Source organism: Sceloporus occidentalis, unplaced genomic scaffold (genome assembly GCF_023333645.1).
Source record: "Sceloporus occidentalis isolate IW3139 unplaced genomic scaffold, rSceOcc1.0.p SCAF_1, whole genome shotgun sequence".
Classification (NCBI taxonomy): Eukaryota; Metazoa; Chordata; class Lepidosauria; order Squamata; family Phrynosomatidae; genus Sceloporus; species Sceloporus occidentalis.
In genome coordinates this window covers 307,985,996-308,004,880 of record NW_028316981.1, presented here as the reverse complement: position 1 = coordinate 308,004,880, position 18,885 = coordinate 307,985,996, and the positions used below count along the sequence as shown (strand labels likewise).

Below are 18,885 nucleotides of genomic sequence, written 5' to 3'. Positions count from 1 at the left end.
ACATGGTTGCCCATCACAGAAGGGAGTACTGTCCAAGATAGACCACTGGTCCTGACAAAGCTTAGAAAGGTCGCATTTTTTGGATTTCATTTCCCAGATAACCAGCCAGGAGTCATACTGGCTGGGGGATTCTGGGGGAAATAATTTCTCCAGCCACCTAAGCTCCAGGAGGAGCTCAGTATAGGAGACTTCATACGCTTGCTGTAGCAGTGTGTTCTCTCTGAACTTCACAAAATCAGAGGTAGGCCTTACAGAGGCTATATTAGTCTCTCCTAACCTGTCCTTTCTTGTGGCATGTTTCTGAACAGGTGTTGTTTGAGCTTGCCCGCTACCATGCTCCCTCCACAATCTTCCTGGATGAGCTGGAGTCTGTCATGAGTCAACGAGGCACTGTGCCAGGGTAACTATTTGTGTGTGGCATGTCCTTTGCTAATTTTTTCCTGTAAGGTAGATCCTCTTGTTAAATGACTTATCTATAAACCCATACTTGTTTACTGCAACCTGGGTAGGATATACACAGAAGAAGAAAATCTGTTGCCCTTCCACTTAATCCTATTCTTTCTTTTCTGCATCTAAAACCCCCTGTTTACCAGAGGTGTGCAACTTAAGGTGTGCAACATATGCTCTTGGACTGCACTTTCCATTCTGGCCACCATAGCCAATTGTGAGGGATGAGGGGAATTGCAGTTCAAATGAGGGTAATTCACACCTATAGCTTCTATCCTAGTTTCTGACATGGTTGAATACTTCAAAAAAAACTAGAGAGAGAATTTTCATATCACTTGACATGTCATTGCATAATGTCTCAGAGGTGAGCATGTAATTGCTCTCTGTGGAACACATATTGTATTTTGAAGTGTTTCAGACACTCTCTTCATGGTGTTTAATCAATTATGACTGTTTCACATATGGAAGTTACCACTGGAAGTGCAGAGTCAAGTGTTAGATTATGTATATACAAATTTGTCTAGGGATCCTTTAAAATTAGATAAATGATTGTAAAATCATAGTGTTAAGTAGGTTTCACAAGAACATGATGGCAGCTGCCAGGTGCTACTGAAATGTCCATCTGTTTCTCTGCCATCAAGTCTTTCCTAGCCTTACACATTAAAATCTTTCAACCAGAGATAAAGAGAAATGAATCTAGAATCTTTTGCCTGCAAAATACACCCTTTACCAAAGATCTTGAAGTCCAGCTGTCTACTTTTACATCGTAGGCAACATTCCTCTCTCATCCATAACATCCAGCATATTACAGAGAGCGACAGTTCTCTAGAGACACCTGTACAACTGATGGTAACACAGTGGTGGGATGTGTGTTTTCTTCTACCAAATTATGGCACAATACAAATCGTTTCTGACGTATGGCAACCCTAAGGTGAAATCCCTTCTATACATGGTATTAAATTCAGTGGGAGCAAAGTTATAGATATATAATTTTATTACAAATTTATAGACATATTTTTATGTTGCTCCCATTCATTGTAGTGGGAACTTGCAAAAGAGAGCTTCTTATTGCATAGTGCAATAGTTTGGTACAAGAAAATCCAAGAATATTTGGAATAGTAAGACAATGATGTATAATGAATGAGTCCAGTAACCCATCTTGCACTGTATTATCAGATGTGCAAAGTCAACATGCTCCCACTGAAAGGAGGCCTGTTTCCTTTCTCTGTAATTATCCAGCATGATCCAACTCAAGGCTTAATAGCCTTCTCACTAAATGCCGGGTCTGGTATTTGCTTAGGACTTTTTATCTTAATCTGCATGCAAAGATAAAACTCCAAAGTGTGCATTTCCTTTCATTCTAGTTCTCTTAGGAGTGGATTCATTGCAGAATTAACTTCTGTGCTTTAATCGTCATGAAGTTTGACATAATGCTTAAGGGTTTAGCTAATGGAACTCAGCCATGCTTGGAACCGGGGTGGGTGGGAAGAGACCCATAACTGGGTTTCCACATCTAAGCTGTTTCCTATCAAAATAAAGGAGATTGTACTGATGTAACCAGGGAATAACATTTCCTCCTTTCCCTGCCCCCCAATATATCTTTGGTAGTGGTGAACATGAAGGAAGCAGGCGGATGAAAACAGAATTATTGGTGCAGATGGATGGCCTGGCCCGATCGGATGATCTTGTCTTTGTTTTAGCAGCTTCCAACCTGCCTTGGTAAGAGATCCGGAGAGTACATTTTGAATACATTTGCGTGAGCCTCTAAACACAGATAAAGATTTTACTTAGTCTCAGAGCAGTAAAAGCCTTGATATTTGCTTAAAACCTTCAAAGATTAATTGGGAGCTTTCTACTTTTTTTTTTTTTTTGGCTTCAGCAGTTCTTGTTGCTTGAACCCCAGGAGTACATAATCCTTGGTAAAGTTAACATATGCCAGTGCAAGCCAGCTGCTAATATTTAAAAAGGGGCTTGATAGCCAAGTTATTTACTATGGTTAAGCTAAAGAAGGGTTTCAGCAAAGAAACTCGTAAGGTGCTTAAATCATCCAGTGCTCAGAAAAGATACAGTCTATAAATAGGCAAGGTTGGATTTTATTGGTATTAAAAGGTGACTTTTAAAAGTTTCAGGATAAAACCCTTCAGTTTTTTAAATGCTACATAGATCTAGTTGAGGGGAAAAAATGGTCTATAATGGAAAACGTATACCATTTAGTACCTTATAGAGATTCTAAATAAAGATAGAGATATATACATGTTGAGTCTCCTGTATTCAAAATGCTTGGGACCAGAAGTGTTTTGGATTTCAGTTCTTTGTTGTTGTTTTTTGTTGTTTTTATTATTATTACTTTGGAATACTTATATTTGCATATATGTACATAATGAGATATCTTGGAGATGGAACCCAAGTCTAAACACAAAATCAATTTATGTTTCATATACACACAGCCTGGAAGTAATTTCATACAATGCATTTCAATAATTTTGTGCATGAAACCAAGTTTGTGTACACTGAACCATCAGAAAGCAAAGGTGTCACTGTCTCAGTCACCCATGAAAAAAGTTTTGGTTTTTGGAATATTTCAGATTTTGGCATTCTGGATAAGGGAGATTCAACCTGTAGCATGTAAATAAAGAAACATAGAAAAATAACAAGGTAAAGAGACTAATGGCTGGACTGTGAAATCAGGAGGTTCTAGTTCAAACCTTGCCCTAGCCATGGATTGACTGGGAGATCTTTGGACAGTAAGACTCTCCCAGTCCCAGCCTCTCTTAAGTAAAACTGGGAGAAGGAGGAGGATGACTCTGACCTCTCTCACTGTAAGAATAGCACAACAGAGTCTGAAGTGCTTTAAGCACTCCTGTGTGTAAACAAACCTATATGTAATAAGGTTCCATTTCATCCATTATGCCTGCATATGAGGCTGAAGACTAGTTCCTGTGTCTAGGTATGTATGTTACTTGTGTGCTCTATGATTACTGAATGCTGTATGATTCAGAATTGGAATCATACATCAGCATTATTTGATGACATTGTGTGGGAGGTTTAGTTTTGTCTGTGGTTTATTATTATATTTATATTTATTTATATCCCACCTTTCCCCAAAACTGGGACTTAGGGTTGCTTACAATATTAAAAAAAAGTTCAATTAAAGGCATACAAAATTGTACATTTTTCTCTCAGATAACCCATTTCCAGATGCAAATCCTCTCATAACACTCAAGTACTGAATACATCTGTGCATAAAACCCTTGACTAAATTGGGACTAGGTTCATCTGGAAGGAAGGATCAGATTGCTCCATGCTTTCAGTGATCACACACAACCCCCACCTCACCTTCTCACTAACAGGCCACTAAGCCATTCTGTGACTTTTTCCTGAGGAAGCTTTTTTCTCTTCTCTCTTTAGGGAACTGGATTGTGCTATGTTGCGCCGGCTGGAAAAAAGGATCCTGGTTGATCTGCCGAATAAAGAGGCACGACAAGTAATGGTCCAGCACTGGCTTCCCCCTGTGAGCAACAGTGGAGGAGTACCACTTAAAACAGAGTTAAACTATGCCTTACTCAGTCAGGTAAGGAGAAGTGGTTGCACATCTGCAGTAGCAAATAATCTTATAGATGGCTTTCAAGTTGGATAGAATGAGAGAGAAGGCTCCCTTGGTTGGTTCCTGAGTTTCTCGTTGGCATTTGTATGGATAGATGAGATAGATTTGTGACTTACTCAAAGTTAGATGACAAAGAAACCATGAAATCAGAGTTAGAAAATATAGTAGGTTCTGAAAATAAATCTATGCTAAATTGTATAAATTGCTGATAAAAACTGAAATGGAGGATGAAGTGATAAAAGATGATTAGAGGGTCACAAAACATTAGGCATACATTAAAGTTACACCAATGGGAAGAGACATGGACAAAGAGATTGAAATATATAACGTGCCAAGATATTAAAGAGAATTACTATAAGATGTTCTAGTGTTGATACCTGACTCTGGGTAAACTATCTATAATATACAAAGGTTCAAGCAACAGGTGTTGAAAGTGTTTAAAGGAGAATGGTACCTGGTTTCACATGTGGTGGTTATGTGCAAAAGCAAAGAAATAATGGGCACCGATTCACAGGTTGATAAATGATATCTTAGAAATTAGTGTACAATTGAAACCTAACATATTTTTGGTGAACATGTTAGCGGATGATACAAAAAAGATAAGGACTTCCAGTTGGCAGTGGTAAATTTCAAAGTACAGGCACTTGTCATGACACTTTCTATAGTCACATGCCCAAGGAGAGTCCAAACATGTTTCCAGAATGTTGCTTTAGATATTTCTGATTGTAGCAGGGATGGCCACTTTCCTTCATTTGAATAGGGTGAGAATTAGTAAATGATAATAATGGAGGAACACACCAAATAATGGCCTTATGGCAGATTATTCCTTGCAAGCTCTTCCCTGTTTACTTATGGTACTTTCTATAAAACTCTTGTTCTCCTTAAATATTAACTCTTCAACAGTCTCTGTTGAGTTTTTTTTAATTGTACTGTATTCTGTTTTTAAACAAATTATCTGTTTTAATATTGCAATAGTTTAATTTCATTTTAATTGCCACTTTTGTAAGTTTTTAATTGTACTGTGTCTGTAGACTGTAAGCCTGTTTGGGCCCCAATTTTGGGAGAAAAACTGAATACAAATAAAGATGATGATGGTGATGATGATGTAGTAGTCATCATTGTCATCTCGGTAGATTCACATATTTCTTTCAAATTTGTGTATTAGGAAATGGAAGGATATTCTGGCTCTGACATCAAATTGGTCTGCAAAGAAGCTGCTATGCGTCCTGTGAGAAAAATTTTCAGTGCTCTTGAAAATCACCAGCCAGGTACTGTAACCTTCCTGTGTATTCACACTGAATTGATGCTCATGTAATACTGCAAAGAATGCTATCTAAGGAGACTATAAAGAGATAGCTTTCACAGCAAGCTAAAAGACTGTGCACAGGTATAGATAAGTATCTCTATTTTCTTCTTACACAGAGAGGGACCAGCAGGTGGCAGTGTTCCATTTTCTTAAATATGCATTAATTTTTATTTGTGAAGAAGCGTTGTTTTCTGCACCACTTTTCCGCTAAGCAGAAATTGTCATGAAATATGGTATTGTTTTGAAAACCAAAAAAGAGGACACATTTATCGACTGACTACTTTAGACTATCAACTTCTATGACAACTCTGTTTTAATAACCCCTACAATATCAGCTGTGATAATTGCAGCTAGAAATAATCCTAAAATTCATTGCATGTAAATAACACTCACTTTAATTGATTACTTAGCACTATTTAATAATGCCAACAATTGATCTGGTTACAACTGAATTTTCAATACCTAATTGTATTGCTCAAATTATCACAAAACTGCTCACTTTGGTCAGGACTCTCACTGAAGGCTGCACATAGGCTTCCCTTTCCCCTTCCTCTTCTGACAGCTGCTTCAGCTGGAAACTGGTAAGTCACTCAGTAACCCCTACAGGGTGAGGCTGGCTGCTTTGGGGGTTTCCCTTGCCCTGCTTTAACCTGGCATACCTCTCCTCCTTCCCATCAGAGTTAAGACTACTTGATCATCCACTTCCCCCTTGTAAGAAAATCTGGATATTTTTAAAATCCACCCAGACAGAAATTTGAGCTCTGAAAAAGAGGACATGTCGGGACATATGGTAACCCTAAAAACAGATTTTAAATAACAAAAAATATTTTACTGCTCTGCTCCTCTTGCTGCTAAAAGAATTCTAAAAACAACAACAACACCAAGCATGCCAGAAGATTCTTTTGCTTTCAAGACCTGACACAGTGATCTTCATGGGATTTGCCCTTCCAGTATAAATCTCCTGTAAAGTCTCATTGTGTGTATAATAATGATGCTTATCCAGGGCCCATAAATGTCCCAAGTACTTCACATACATGTTACTAATCCTTACACTAGCCCTGAAGGCAGACCCTGGTAAAATTATTGCAGATGGAGGGGGAAGGGAGACTGGGTTTGAGAGGAGAGAGGATTAGCTAAAGTTAGTTAAAGTTGACATTAATTTGGGCTTCTCAGATCACAGCTCAGACTTTTAGCCACCAAACAAAATATGGACAAAATCATCTGGCAGGAGTGGGAAAGAGCCTGCAGCAGAGGCACTGCTACTTCCTAAGGTCACGTTGGCTAGGGTGAAAGAGGACGAGGGAGTTGTTTCTTTCTCTTCTTTCCACCATTTTTCATTCTTTGCATTTCCCCCTCCTGTTAGTTTCAACTGGAGGGAAAATAAGTGTGTTAACTACAATGCATGCACACATTTTCTCTGGTGTTGCAGTAACAGGGGGATCAGGCAGATCCCAACACAGTTCTTTGAGTTTGGTTTGTAGGAATAAGCATTCCTTCTAACAGTGCCTGGCATCCTGTTGGGGGCATATGCAAACGTCAGTTTCCTTTACCCAAACATATGGCCTTTTTTTTTTTAGTGCTGCAGGGGGTGGCATTCCCTTCCTCAGCACTCAAAGCCACCACCCCCCACAGAAAAATAAATAAATGAGTGAACAGCCTCTGAAGTCCCGAACACCGTTATTCCCCACTTTGTGGGAGTGGGCAGGGTTGTAGAAGCATCTGGCTAGGGGACTGAAATGATTACAGCAGTGCTGAGACCGTGGCAGTCCCTGGTGGATCCTCATTTTGTGTCTGGCTATGGAGTCATAGCCAGACATTTCTGCAATCTTCCACAAACTCCACAAAGCAGTGAATGGATGTGAAGAAGGAGGCATATAGAGGCTATTCACCAAGCAAGGGGGTTGTTCATAGCTGTTATGTCATAGTGAGTTTTGACCAATGAGTAGTAAGTGACATAGGACATAGAACAACTGCCTCATATTAAGTCATCCAGTCTAGTATTGTCAACTCATGACTGGCAACAATGCCTGTCCAGGGTTTCAGGCAGGGTTCTTTCTTAGCCCTACTTGGAGGTAAGATTATGAGAACTGTCATTCAAAACATCTGTAAAGCCAAATATTGTTCAGTCCTGTCTTAGGCTGCATCTGCACTGCAGAAATGATCCCGTCTGACTCAACTTTAACCGGCATGGCGCAATTGTATGAAATTCTGGGAATTGCAGTTTTGTGAGACATTTAGCCTTCTCCAACAGAGAGCTCTGGTGCCACAACAAACTACAATTCCCAAGATTTCATAGCATTGAGTGATGACCGTTAAAGTGGTGTCAGCCTAGATTATTTCTACATTGCGGGTGCAGCCCTGGTCACCCTGACTGCCACAGCTCAATGGTATGGAATTCTGGGATTTGTAGTTTTGTGAAACTTTTGGCCTACTCTGTCAGAGCGCTCTGGTGCCACAGCTAGCTACAGTTCCCAGAATTCCATAGCACTGAGTCCTGGCAGTTAAAATGGCATAAAAACTGGATTATTTTTGCAGTGTGGATGCAGCCTTAGAAGGATTGTCCTCTCTAGCAGCTGTATCACATGTTAAGTGGGAAGGGGTCTTGCAGGATGCAATAAGTCTGTGTGAATAGCAAATTTTAGCCTCAGATGTGATGGTATGGGTACCTTTGGAGCTCTATTGTCCTATCACTGTTTTGGCTTCAAGCCATTCAAAGGAGACTTGAATAATTTCCTCCTCTGTCTTTGTTCCCTTGACCATCTTTGAAACATGTAATTTTTAGGCCAATGTCCTTTTTCCTTTTAGACACTGGGACCCTGCCTGTAATCCAGCTGGACACTGTCACCACTGAAGACTTCCTGGATGTGATCACACACACCAAGCCCTCCGCTAAGAATTTAAGCCAGAAATACACTGACTGGCAAAGAGAATTTGAGTCTGTCTGAGTCTGACTTAGTTTCTGAAACATTAAGCCAATATTTCAACCATCCAAAGGATAAGGCAGCCACAGCCAATTTCTACAAGCGAGAGACTGAACACCTGTATTAAAACTTTATTTTTCTTTTGAAATAGAACAGGAAAAACAGCCTAGGACATTTGATGGCTGAGAGGGAACTGGCAATTGTTCTTTCACATCTTTTCCCCATCTCTCTTCTCAGCTGCTCACCTTTTATTAATATGCAAGGAAAACAGTTTTGCACTTTATTATTTTATACTTAAAACCAATTGGTAACTTTTATATTTCTGTGACATCCAGCTGACGTGTAGAACCCATCTGTCACAGATTGATCATACTATTATTTTTCTACTAGGATTTTCTTTAGAGGAACAAACTGACAGGTGTTTTACCTGCTCTTCTCAGGGATACTAACATAAATGGGGCTAACAACTGTGGAGAATAAACTTACTGGTCACCTCTAAGGATTTATTTTGGGGTCTTATTTACTTCTTCAAGGCAAAGGCAAAGTATAGACATTGCACAAACGAAACAACTACAGTACATAGTATATATCTGATGGCAACACTAAGGTAAACCTATCATTTCCTCTCATTCAACTCCATTGTCCCCCTAAGAGAAACAAATGAGGAAAAATGGAAGGCTGATACATTGGTAACCTAAGGGTACTATGGAGTTGAATTAGATGAAGTGCGTATGACAATGATTAGTGATGGTAATCATGCTTCTGTTCGTTGCAGTCTTAGTCACTGTTGGGACAGGGTTGGAAAAACTATCCTCATGTCCTTTTTGGCAGCTGAATGGATCTCTTTTGCCTGATGTTGACTTGTGGCTCTGAAGGTGGGCTGAGGTCGGGTGGCATTTACAGAGTCTTGCAGTAAAGCTATGTAGTCTTAATACAGAGCAGTTATTGATCCATAATTCCAGATCCATAACTAGATGCCAGCCAAAGTATGTTGGAGGTCCTTCATTCACAGTTACTAGAATTCAAAGATATAGCCATGTTAGTCTGTAGAATCAGTATGTGGAGAAATCTTGTGTAACACCCTTGAGACTAAGTGAAAGAAAGAAATTGGCAGCATGAGCTTTCGTAGACCTCAGTCTACTTCCTCAGGTGCATTTGGGAAGTAGACTGAAGTGTACCAAAGCTCATGCTGTTGTAAATGCATGTTGTTTTTCTATGCTTAATAAAGGTTGACTGACTGAAAGCTCATGCTGCCAATTTCTTTCTTTCAGTTAGTCTCACAGTACATCAAAGCCCACTTGATGGCAAATAACAACCACAATTTGAAGCAAGCTTCCTACAGTTGTAACCATGGTTGTAATCATACACAAGAGTGACTTTGGAATCTCCGTAAGATTGACGTCTGAATACATAATGCATTATACTTCTGAATAACAAAACTTGGTTGCTCAAATAGTTGAAAGTATTGAGAGCCAGCGTGGCATAGTGGTTTGAGTGTTGGACTGCAACTTGGGGGACCAAGGTTCAGTTCCCCACTTGACCATGAAATCTTGGAGAAGTCACATGCTCTCAGCCTCAGGGGAAGGCAAGGGCAAACCTCCTCTGAACAAATCTTGCCAAGAAAACCTCAGGATTGGTTCGCCTTAGGGTCACCATAAATTGGAAACGAATTGGAGGCACACAACACCAATAGTTGAAAACAGTGGAACCTGTCATTGGAGGCTAATAATTTCCTTCTTTCAGTGTAATTGTTAGATTAGATTTTGTTAGATTAGGTGCAAAGTTTTCAAAGAACCATAACCCTTATTTTATCATGTTTATATCTGTACCTTTGATCCCAAGAGACTCTTGTGGCAGCTTACAAACTATGCTTTAAGGATTATGTTTTACATTTCAAAAAATATTGGAATCTTGTCAAAGTTAAGCTTTATTATGTCACATTGGTGTGAAATGTTACTGTGTGTGTTTGTATATTTCTTTGTAAATTTTCCCCAGATTAAGGAATAATCTTCCCCAGACAGGTCAGGCTAGCATACAAGCAGGCATTTCTTGAGAATTTCTTTACTCCCTTTGTTGTTTTCTGTTAATTTCAACAGGAAAAGTTTCTTCCTTTTGAAATGAGTGAGAATTAAATATTTAACTTGGGGTAAATGGCTTTGTTTTGTAAGAGAATTTTCAGTGCATCATTCCTAACTTTGTTTCACCGGTGTGTAGAATTGGCTGGGGATGGTGGGAGCTGCAGTCCAACACATGTGGAGGACACCAGTTTTGGAAATGTCTTCCATACAGGAAGCCTGGGTGTATTTTTCTTCCAAAAAGCATGTATGCATATTCATAAACCTCCTCCTTCAGTAAAGCCAACACTACCATTACAGTCTAATAGTTTAACACTCAGGAGCATGATAAAGTAATCATAATGGGTTTCCATTCTTACAATTTTGCAAATGGACCAGAAAAGCCATTTTACCGTCATTATAAAATGTAGTTCATTTCTGCAGTGTTAACACATGCAGGAATGACAGGATTTAGTTTAAACTGAAATTTCTTCTTACAGCTGGACTAGCAAAACCCTATAAAATTGGAGAATGTGTCCCTCTGGTTTCCCAAGAATTTCCCCCTCTATATTTGTTCAGAAATGATAAGGACCCCGCACTACAGTGAAACCTTGCCAAGCTAATAGGACCCTGGTGCAGCCTAACTACAGACATTCATAGTGTACACACCATTCTGCACCGGGTCTCTTTCCAAGCTATTTCTGTTAATAACACCACCTAATTAAAGCATCTGTAAAACCCTGATAGTTTTAATTTTTACATAAAATTTGAAAAATGACCCTGGCCCCTATTAATGGTGTGACAGAACCTCAGCCAGGCATGATAAGGCGGCTTTAAATTAAGAATAGGTGATTAAGTTGCAGCTGTTTGTATTTAAACTGGATCAAGTGAAGAGGGAAAGAGGCTACCTATGGTGAATAACTGGAAAAATGAATCCTTTGATTTTTGCCTGGTCAGAATGAAGAGTGCTTCCTTGTTCTGTTTGCCATGAGGCTTTAAAAACAAACAAACCCCAAACAAACTATTTGTTACTGTAAAATGTATTTTTTTAAAATTGGAGTTCCCTGGAAATCAGGAAGTTTTTGGTTCAAGTAGGCAGGGAATCCCCAGTAGTCTTCGCCACTGACCTAGTACTGGTAACCCCACAAACCTGGTGATGTTAGCACATCACTACCTTGGTTAATGGCATCATGTCCACATCAGGACAACTCTGAGGAAGATCCGTGGGCAAGAGATTAGGCTGGACATGGGGGAACTCGTTTTAAGGTCTTGTTTATTTGGATAGGCTTGCAGAGCACTTGTGTGAATATGCAGCAGTTTGGAGGGTGCAAAATAACAGTAGTAGTAGTAGACAAGCATGTTAACAAAATCTCTGATGGTGAAGTTCCTTTTTACAAAGGCCTTTTACATCCAGCCACCCCCGCTTTCCTCGTCTTCTGCCTAGCTGGAAGCTTGTTAGCAGCGTCAGCATTGGAAAGATTGTGAACAAAGGCGGAAGAAACACTTTCAGTGCTGGGCTTTGGTAGTGTGTCTGTAGTAAACATTCATTGAAGGTAGAGCTTGAAAAGAGTGCGATTCTATTTATAGCTATGCATGCCTGCCTACAGCAGGCAAGGTAAACAGCAGCTGCCTCCAGAATCCCATAGTGAGCAAAACAGAAAGAAAATGGGAGAGCAGATAAGCTTCACTAGATATCCCCAGTATGTTAAAAAAGAAAAGAAAAGCATAGACGTATACATTTCTAAAAGGCTCAAAATGTTTTTGACTACTTATGCAAGGCTTATCTGAACTGGTTGTCTCATAGTTTCATTTCATATGTTTATAGTGTTCTGAGTAAAAAGTTTGCTACAACATGTTGAATGGCTTTTCTTCTTCGTGGTATAGGAATCTTTCTCTTCTTTCCATGATATTTCTGCCTCTGGTATCTAATTTTGTATTAAAGAAGTAATGACTAGGCATATATCTGCTTTGTCAACTGAGGTGTACCTGTATAATATACAGTGGTACCCCGGGTTACGAATTTAATTCGTTCCGCCGCCGCGTTCGTAACCCGGAAACTTTCGCTAGCCGAAAAAGCCATAGGCGCTAATAGCGAAAGCCGCGATTTCGTGCGAAAAAGCGCCGAAAAGCACCAAAATTTTTTTCGTAACCCGGAAATGTTTTTTTCAATTGATTTTTTTCGTAACCCGGAAATTTCGTAAGGCGGCGCATTCGTATCCCGGGGTACCACTGTATATGTACTACTGGCTGCTTTGAGCTAAGCCAAAAACTGGAGATAAGGGCCAAAATCCTGTTGGGCAGTTACAAATGCATAACAATAAAACAATAAAATGCATAATCTGTAACGGACCTCCATTGATCCCAGAGGCTGCTTACCAGTAAGTGGGATTGAGGAGGTCTGTGCTATGTAACACTGTAGGTACACTGTTAAGTAAAATGTAATGGTCATACAAGACGTACAGTGAAGAACTAAGAGAGGATCTAAGTAACCATGCCCACCAATTCCCAGATGTTTGTAACTGCTGTTTTTGCCTAGGATTTAGAAGAGCCTTGTTTTCAGGCCTGCTGAGTAAAAAGGGGGACAATGAGGAATATTTTTAGAACTGGAAGGGCCAAGCACCTGTTTTGCACAGAGAAGGGCCTAGGTTCATTGCCTGGCGTCTCTAGTGTAAAAGACCCTGTCAAGCTGCTGCCAATCACAGTAGTAAGTAGAGGGTGAGATGGATCAAGGGCAGGGCTTTGAAGAGTTAACCCCTTCGGACTACAACTCCCATTACCCCTGAGCATCTGGAAAAGGGTCCAAAATCACATTTGCAAATGTTGATCAGTCATCTGATTTGTAAAAGGAAGGCTGCTGTGTACTACTAAGAATTCAATACCAAGCTTCTTTGCATGTTTCCTCTGGAACAAAGGTGGGAATTGGGACCACAAATTAGAACCTCTCAAAAGCTTTTTTGTGTTTCTAGCCTTTTCCACATTAGACTTTTTGAAACAGTTATGAAGCGCCTTCATTACTCATTAAAAGAAGTGACTTAGGAAAGTTGTCAGGTATTGTCAGTGTAAGGAGCACAGAAGTGTAACAGTCCCAATATTGCACAAACAGTTCTGATGTCCAAGGAGAAAGATTCCACCCTGTGGCTTGGAAGCTGTAGTCCAACAGCGGAGGATGCGTGTGTGAAAGAGACACTGATTCCTAGTACAGTATCACAGTAAAAACAGCTATGCAGTCTGCAAGGCATGTGATTTATTTCTACACAAGGAACGTGCTTTACTACTACAAATTGCAAATGGAGGTATGCATTAGGATTGCATGTTTGAATTATTCTAATCAAGCCTTTTTGTGCTTAGAAAACTAGCCCTCTAGAAGGGAAGGTTACACTTCCACTCCTTTCTCTGACATGCTAGTTTTCTAAAGGTGGGAAGGATAAAGGCTTTTGTTCGTTTGGGGGGAGAAAGCATTTGAACACTATCTTCCCACCTGAAGTGCTGTCCATCCAAGAGTAGCAACAAAGAAAACTGTACATATCCATCCTTACAAAGAATGCTATTGGATATTTTAGTTTTTATCAATGAAAGGTGATGCTCAAATCCTCTGTGTCTTCTTTACAATAGATGCTGGAGAATGTGGTCTACAGCCTGGGGAAAACTCTCACAAGTTAGGTATGGAGGTGGATTAATTTTCCCTTCATCAGCTTCTCGGTATTTCCCTACAAGAAAAACGGGAAAATTATACTTTTAAAAACTAGGTCTGCATTACCATAATTGGACAACTATGCATAACCCGTCACGCTGGCACACAACAAACTCATAGCACATGATGAGGCCTTGACGCAGCTTAATGGCTGTATGCCCCTTGTTAACTTACTACTGTTTCTGTATCATTCCCCCTGCCCATTCTGTTTTGCTGGTACACAATGGCTGAGATCCTCCATTGAGGAGACAGAGCACAGCTTTATACACACCGAGTAATAAAGTGATTGTACAATGCGCCTCATTAGTTAATTGCAACACCATGCAACTGAATGTGCACATATATCTGTACTTGTAATGTACATCCACACATGCATGTGAAATTGCACCACATATGCAACTCCCATTCCACAACCTTAAACTGAATACAGATGTTCTGTCTTAGACTAAATTGTCTGTCTGCTTCTGTAAGGGAACTCACCCATTTGAAAGATGCAAACAGGTTTCTGGCTGTTGCTTTGTTGGGATTCTATAAAACATGGCTTAGATCCTGCATCAGGAGGTGTAATTCCAGGCCTTGTCACAAAGTGCCTCATTGCCAGAAAGGGATGGAAATTTCTTCACTCCCCACATGACTCCCCAATGCCTTGGAAATCCCTGTGCTGATTTCACCGAGTGGCTTCTAAGGTGAGTTTTGGGAGCATTCTTGGCCATTGTGCAATGGTGCAATGCCCATAAAAGTGAATTCAGATATTTATGATGGTGTAAGTCTGGCTTACAATATCCTAAATACTGAACAGGATGCCATCCCATAATTATATGCTGCTCCAAAGTTCAGGGCTAGAAACAATGGGTTTAAACAGTGGCGTAGACTTAAGTCGATTGACTCAGACTCAACCTGGACTCAAGTCACTTCAGTGATTTGACTTGGACTTGACTCGCAGCTTGTGTATTTTTAGTGACTGACATGCTGACATTTTTGAGACCACCATGATCTTTCATTTTGGTTCTATTGCAATTCCTTTTGCATCCACTACTCCTCACAGCATTTAGGAAGCTGTTCCCTTTTATTATTCATCAAGATAACTCACTGCATCACTTGTTACTTTTTCATTTACTTCTCAAAGGAAAAAAACAGTATCAAAAATGCCTTGAAAGAAGTAATTTTAAAAGATATCTTTCAACAGGTGGCCAAAATGCAGCCCATCAGCCACATGTGACCGACAGAGCCATTTTCATGACTCCTCCTAGAGGTCAAAAAATTGGGGAGAAAGAGGGTTTTTAAAAATTACGTTTATGTGGAAGGGGCCCCTCCAAAGTATCCTAGGGTGCAAATGCAATCCTCTATCCTCTAATAATTGCCCACCTCTGCTTTAAAACCTTACTCATTGCACCCATTAAATTAACATCACTTTCGCTCATCCTTTTCTGTGCCATACTAAGGGCATGTTGGATTGCAAGCAAACTATTTGTCAAGTATCCACAACTTTCTATACTTACCAGTCTTTACCAAGATTCCCAGCATGCCAGCATTCTGGGCCCCTCCAACATCATCCCTGCAGTCCTGGGTCAAAACAAGACAAAATATCTGTCTGAGTGAGCTTGGAGTTTTCAACACAATGCAAAGAAGGTGAATCTTTAGACAGATGAACAACTGAGGCACTCACATCACCAATCATGATAGCTTCCTCCGGTACACAATTGGTCCCACGCAAGGCTTCCAGGAAAAATGTCCGCTCTGGCTTCCCTACTACAGTAGCTTTCACATCTGTGGCATATTCCAGTCCAGTAACAAATGGCCCAGGACCGAGGGCCAGACCGTCTTTCCTCTTGTAATATCTTGCTTTGTGTATGGCTATTAGAGGAGCACCATCAAGGATGAGCCTTGAAAGAGGAAGAGGGAAAGAACAATGTGAATAGCGACCAAGATCTTGAAGTGTAAGATACAGAAATTTTTCAGACAGGCAAGAAATAGAAGAAAACGACAAGATAGAACAGTAACTCCATCATTTAGGGGAGTTGGGAAAGCAAGGACAGCCCCAGGTTTTCTTCACTATTATTTTTACTTATCATATTTTTTTAGACTCTCATCAGTGTATAGGTTGAGATGCTACCTTGGAGGGGGGGGGGGTCTGTGTGCATGACTTCAAATCCCCTATTGACTTATAAAGACCCCATTAATTTTATTTTTATTTTATTAATTTTAGGGTTATGCATCTTAAAGCTCTGCATGTAGAGTCACAAACTGAGGTTGCAATCCAACATCTCCTTGAAGCAGCATCAGCTCTATGCAACCCACATGCAGAATAGCAACATTGCACAACACATGTTAATCATAGAATCATAGAGTTGGAAGAGACCGCACGGGCCATCCAGTCCAACTCCCTGCCATGCAGGAAATCCAAATCAAAGCATTCCCGACAGATGGCCATCTAGCCTCTGCTTAAAGACCTCCAAGGAAGGAGACTCCACTACACTCCGAGGGAGCTTTTCCTGCCGGTCTGCACAGCCCCTATATTAATGACTAGGTGCCAGTGTGCAGTGCAAAACCACAATGCAATGTGCAGAAGGGTTGTATGCACAACTCCTCTTCCACCACTGTCAGCAGAATACATCTGTCCCACTATGGGAAATCATTCATCCTGAATGTGCATGCCTATGTCACTAACAGAAAGCCAGCCAATATGTGCTATCAAACACTGAACAACCCAATGTGCATTTCACAACTAGTCAATGTACATTCCAGTGTGCACATATGCAGTGGCATCACATGTGCAGCTCTCTTTCCACAACCTTGAACTGACTCTGCTTGTTCTGCACTGGACAAAAATGTCCAACCGCTGCCTCAGAGGACCATAAGATGCATGTATAAAATATCCAACAAGATTCCAGCAATACTCACTGGACAACTTATAGAAAATAAAATTCAATATTTAAAATATTAAAAACAGCCCCCCCTTCAAATATTTGTAACATTTTTTTAAAATCCCTTCTTTTTTAGCAGGAGGAAAATACTATGGCAATTTACAATGGAAATTGTTTAAACTGCTTGCGTGATATATATTTTTTTGTCTCCATCTGGAGCTAGACACACTATGGGGCTGTGCAAACAGATCGGGGCCATGGCAACCACATGCCACGGCCCTGATCTGGCCTTTGCAGGGCACAAAAAGGTGCCCTGCAAAGGGTGGCGCCGCAGCTTTACAGCGCTCTTTCAGTGCTGTGTCATGCGGACTCCCCCCTCCCCCCCAAACCCAGCTTTTCCTACCGGTCTGCACAGCCCCTATATTAAATTAATTTGAAAACACCTCAAATAAAACTTTTTTTAAAAAATTCAGCATGTCCATTTAAAGCTCTTGGTCTGAATCTTATAATCCTCAATGAGATTAAAATCATTTGATCAATGAATACTACACAAGTGTTATTTCATCCTTTAACTAAGCGATTCAGTGGTTCCACTCTAGTTGGGAACCTCAGTGGGATTCAGGCCCCTTGTGCATATCAAACAGGCTGTTGGTGATGCTCAGAGGACATATGGGATGTGCACCAACCGCCACCTGATCACTTTGCACCAAGGCAAGGTAACAGTTGGGCCTGTCTTAATAAAACTGCTGCAGTTATCCTGAGATGTCAAACATGAGGACCACAAGAAATGGGTCTTCTAAATAAGGTCTACCTTGCTCTAATGTGTGTGTCAAGATATCATGCTTATGGCCCAGTCAAAGGAAATGGGCCAGCTTGAGACAGACAGATCTCACCCAGAGGCAAGGAGGCATCTTGCATGGATCCTGTTCGCTTGTGCTGGATAATTTCTTAAACAGGTATCAAAAAATCTCAATCACCACCACAACTGTTAGATGCCCAGGCTTCCCTAGAAGATCCACCTTCTTCTCTATGACATCACCATTTGGTGGTTTCCCAGTTTTTGTACATTAAAAGGAGGAAATACCCATTTTACTTACTGGTGGTGAGAGTTTTATGCTAAAATATCACAGAATTATAGAATTGGACGGGACCACAAGGGAGATCTAGTTCAACCCCCTTCCATGCAGAAATACATACCCCAAGCGTTTCTGACAGCCATCCAAACACTGTGTAATGATGTCCAAAGAAGAACAAGCTCACTACCACTGAGGCAGTATATCTCACTGTTGAACAACTCTTGCCACCAAGACATTGTGCTGCTACTTTTAATCCCATTCTTTTGCCTTTGGCCTTGCCTACCACTGGAATTCAGTCCACAAGAGTTTAACCCTCAAGCTAAAAGAGGTTCACCACACTTGTGCTAAGGAAATGTGCTCCACTTTAAGTAGTGTGCAAAGTTGTAAGGGTGGGATGCCATTAGTGTTGCCAGATTTTCAAAACAGCAGTCGGAGACTGTTGACATTTTTGATATACAGAATTGACAATCAGGAAGTAACTAATAACAAGTTTGTATCCTAACTAACTACAAAATGAAAGTATTGATTTCAACTAATACAGCGATATGTTTCTCTGTAAAGTTAACATTTTGTCCACATTCATAAATTACAGAATGCACCAAAGTCCTTATGAAAGGCCCAAATTCAAAAATAGTGTTTTGGCATCTTATTCAGTCTCTATGAAAAGAAAAGATTTCTAGATCTCAAATAGGGGACATCCCTGACAACAAGAGCCATTAAGCAATTCTAGTTGCCATTTAGATTTTCCACCTCAGACCTGAAGGTGTCGTGAAGCTGCCCAACTCTTAATTACATGGATTTCCATCCCATTCTCCCGCAATTTAATTAATTTTCAGAGCATCTCATAGAAGAACCTGGGGCATTATTTCCATCCTTAGACTGATTCAGGTCTGAGGATGTCTTGGGGGGGGGGGAGAGTTGT

The 18,885-nt window shown here is 40.4% G+C and overlaps 2 protein-coding genes across 6 annotated transcripts in view; one reads left to right on the top strand and one right to left on the bottom strand.

Annotated features, from left to right (window-relative positions):
* KATNAL2 (katanin catalytic subunit A1 like 2) overlaps positions 1 to 9,384 on the top strand; it is a 42,675-nt gene extending 33,291 nt beyond the window's left edge. Inside the window, exons 11-15 of one of the 2 annotated variants that reach the window (XM_089497648.1) lie at positions 309 to 400; positions 2,056 to 2,166; positions 3,856 to 4,018; positions 5,217 to 5,319; positions 8,163 to 9,384. In XM_089497648.1, the coding sequence (XP_089353774.1) occupies positions 309 to 400; positions 2,056 to 2,166; positions 3,856 to 4,018; positions 5,217 to 5,319; positions 8,163 to 8,302 (609 nt within the window). In that variant the 3' untranslated portion in view covers positions 8,303 to 9,384. The remainder of the gene's footprint in view (positions 1 to 308; positions 401 to 2,055; positions 2,167 to 3,855; positions 4,019 to 5,216; positions 5,320 to 8,162) is intronic. The other variant, XM_089497640.1, reaches the window with a different exon arrangement.
* A 3,105-nt stretch (positions 9,385 to 12,489) lies between these two features.
* HDHD2 (haloacid dehalogenase like hydrolase domain containing 2) overlaps positions 12,490 to 18,885 on the bottom strand; it is a 28,345-nt gene continuing 21,949 nt past the window's right edge. For all 4 annotated transcript variants that reach the window (XM_089497676.1, XM_089497666.1, XM_089497684.1 and 1 more), the window contains exons 5-7: positions 15,690 to 15,906; positions 15,523 to 15,586; positions 12,490 to 14,039 (exon numbers count right to left, since the gene is read on the bottom strand). In XM_089497676.1, coding sequence (XP_089353802.1) covers positions 13,936 to 14,039; positions 15,523 to 15,586; positions 15,690 to 15,906 — 385 coding nt within the window. In that variant the 3' untranslated portion in view covers positions 12,490 to 13,935. The remainder of the gene's footprint in view (positions 14,040 to 15,522; positions 15,587 to 15,689; positions 15,907 to 18,885) is intronic.